This window comes from Terrapene carolina, unplaced genomic scaffold, assembly GCF_002925995.2.
Source record: "Terrapene carolina triunguis isolate 2854851 unplaced genomic scaffold, T_m_triunguis-2.0 Scaffold30063, whole genome shotgun sequence".
NCBI classification, from domain to species: Eukaryota; Metazoa; Chordata; order Testudines; family Emydidae; genus Terrapene; species Terrapene triunguis.
In genome coordinates, this window is record NW_020694414.1 from 1,403 (window position 1) to 4,660 (window position 3,258).

General features: G+C 47.9%; 1 protein-coding gene across 1 annotated transcript; it reads left to right on the forward strand.

Moving 5' to 3' along the window:
* Positions 1 to 257: 257 nt before the first annotated feature.
* LOC112101912 (thiosulfate:glutathione sulfurtransferase-like) lies at positions 258 to 3,252 on the forward strand (the record flags this gene model as incomplete). Its single annotated transcript, XM_026662756.2, has 2 exons — positions 258 to 420; positions 2,458 to 3,252. Coding segments are annotated over 2 exons (218 nt in total), but the record flags the coding sequence as incomplete, so codon positions are not given.
* Positions 3,253 to 3,258: the final 6 nt, after the last annotated feature.

The window sequence follows — 3,258 nt, forward strand, 5'->3', positions numbered from 1 at the left end:
TTGTGTCCCTTTATAAAGAACGTGGGACTTGCATGCATAAACATAAGAGCATCATCGCCTGTATTTATGGAGCAGTGTAGCACTCGCCCACAATCATCATCAGGGTTTAACTCTGCAACTTCAGCATAAAGATACAGACCTTTACCACTTGAGCTAAAGGAGTAACTCCATTAGCTAGTGTCACATCCCCATCTAGTGGAGATGTGATACACCAACACTGCTGATCGCGATCATCTCTCTCTCTTTCCCCCACCCAGTGGCAGAAGTCGAGGAAGCCCTGAAGATGGACCCTGAGACGTTTAAGATGAAATATGGCATGGACAAGCCACGGATGGATGACGAGAACTTGATCTTCTACTGCCAGAGGGGCAGGAGAGCGGCTCAGGCCACAAAGATCGCCATAACCCTCGGCTACGCCAAGTGAGCCTGCCCCTCCACCTTGGGCTCTTGTACCATGGGGCACTAGACCCTCAGGGAGATTGTGAACATACCACGGGCTCTGTGGGTTTGGAGGCAAGGGGTGTAGGTGATTAAAATGCCCTGGGTCCTATGGACTCCAGCCCTTCTGAGCGCCCCCCTAAGCTCTCACGTATAGGGTTATTAATGGAGAAATCATTGGGTCTGGTGGAGAAGGAGAGGGCTCAGATATCCCTCAGCACCGATCTTGCTTATACTGGTGTATTCTGGAGTAAACTCACTGGAGGGGATGGTGGTACTCCAGATTCTCACCAAGGCCACAGAGACAAAGTCTTGGTTAGCTACTGAGAGAGAGGACAGAGTAATTCCTAGCTAACTGTTGAGCAATAGTCAACATGGTTTCTGTAAAGGGAAATCGTGTCTTACTAATCTATTAGAGTTCTTTGAAGGGGTCAATAAACATGTGGACAAGGGGGGGTCCAGTGGACATAGTGTACTTAGATTTCCAGAAAGCCTTTGACAGGCCCCTCACCAAAGGCTCTTACGTAAATTAAGTTGTCAAGAGATAAAAGGGAAGGTCCTTTCATGGATTGAGAACTGGTTAAAAGACCAGGAATGAAGGGTAGGAATTAATGGTAAATTCTCAGAATGGAGAGGGGTAACTAGTGGTGTTCCCCAAGGGTCAGGCCTCGGACCAATCCTATTCAACTTATTTATAAATGATCTGGAGAAAGGGGTAAACAGTGAGGTGGCAAAGTTTGCAGATGATACTAAACTGCTCAAGATAGTTAAGACCAAAGCAGACTGTGATGAACTTCAAAAAGATCTCACAAAACTAAGTGATTGAGAAACAAAATGGCAAATGAAATTTAATGTGGATAAATGTAAAGTAATGCACATTGGAAAAAATAACCCCAACTATACATACAATATGATGGGGGCTAATTTAGCTACAACAAGTCAGGAAAAAGATCTTGGAGTCATCGTGGCTAGTTCTCTGAAGATGTCCACGCAGTGTGCAGGCGGTCAAAAAAGCAAACAGGATGTTAGGGATCATTAAAAAGGGGATAGAGAATAAGACTGAATATATTATTGCCCTTATATAAATCGATGGTACGCCCACATCTCGAATACTGTGTACAGATGTGGTCTCCTCATCTAAAAAAAGATATACTGGCACTAGAAAAGGTTCAGAAAAGGGCAACTAAAATGATTAGGGGTTTGGAACGGATTCCATATGAGGAGACATTAAAGAGGCTAGGACTCTTCAGCTTGGAAAAGAGGAGACTAAGGGGGGATATGATAGAGGTATATAAAATCATGCGTGATGTGGAGAAAGTGGATAAGGAAAAGTTATTTACTTATTCCCGTAATACAAGAACTAGGGGTCACCAAATGAAATTAATAGGCAGCAGGTTTAAAACAAATACAAGGAAGTTCTTCTTCATGCAGCGCACAGTCAACTTGTGGAACTCCTTACGTGAGGAGGTTGTGAAGGCTAGGACTATAACAGCGTTTAGAAGAGAACTGGATAAATTCATGGTGGTTAAGTCCATTAATGGCTATTAACCAGGCTGGGTAAGGAATGGTGTCCCCATCCTCTGTTTGTCAGAGGATGGAGATGGATGGCAGGAGAGAGATCACTTGATCATTGCCTGTTGGTTCACTCCCTTTGGGGCACCTGGCATTGGCCACTGGCGGTAGACCGGATACTGGGCTAGATGGACCTTTGGTCTGACCCGGTACGGCCGTTCTTATGTTCTTATGCTCTAACCCCATAGGGAATGTTCCCACAGCTACCTTGGTTCCTCAGGGACCCTTCAAATTCACCCGTATGACCCTGTGCTGGGGACAGGTTATTTCTCAAAGTTCTGGGCACAGCTCCGCCTCTGATGTTCTGGTCCCACTTGGGTTTCTGGCCCATGAGCAGTCACAGGGCTGGGTCTGTCTCTTCCACTCCAGAGGCAGCGGGTCCATCTAGCTGTGGATAGTCCCTCCCATCTCTCATTCTGATCCACATGTCACTTCCTGTCTCTGCAGGGCCCGTAACTACGAAGGCAGCTACAAGGAATGGTCTGAGAAGGAAGGGAAGTGAAGTGGGAATGACTCCGCGAGGGCTGGTGTCTGTCCCTCCACGCCCAGCAGCTGGCTTTACCCTGAGGATTCTTCCTTCGCTTCCTTGCTGCAACATCGTCCTATTGCTGCTGCCGCCCGGTGCTGGGATGGGAACGCTCTGGGCCCTGGTGGGCTCTTGGCTAACGCCCCTGTCTGAGAAGCTGCCACTCTGCTTTCTGCCTCACCTTCCAGCCCAGTGTCTCACCTGCTCCAAATGTAGTCACTCCTCCTGCCCCCGATAGCAGCTGGGGGATTCAGGCACTTTATTGGGGGGGAAATATCTGCACCCCCACATTCACTCCATCTCCCCCACCTCCCCTGGGAATCTGGGACCCCCACCCATACCTTCCCATGGGGTAAGTCCTCCGCTCTTAAGGAGGTAGATTGAGGTGGGGTAGGAAAATGACCATCAATTCTCCAGCTGAATCTGCCACTTCCAGCTGTAGCCCGCTATTTCTATAACATGCTGGGTGCCCCTCAGCCACCTCTGCACGGGGGATTTTCTCTGCAGCCACCCCTGGAAAAGAGAGCTCTCTAGCATTTCCTCCGATGTAGTACATGGCTCTGATAAGGGATGGGACGTCTGTGATGGCAGCAAGGCAATAGTGGAATTTGCTCAGGGTCAGCCAGGTTTCATATTATACTAAACAAGCCTTTGTACAGATCTGTGTTTCTCAGCCTCTTCACATGGGTGAGCCCTTATTCACATTAAAAAAATTGCACAAC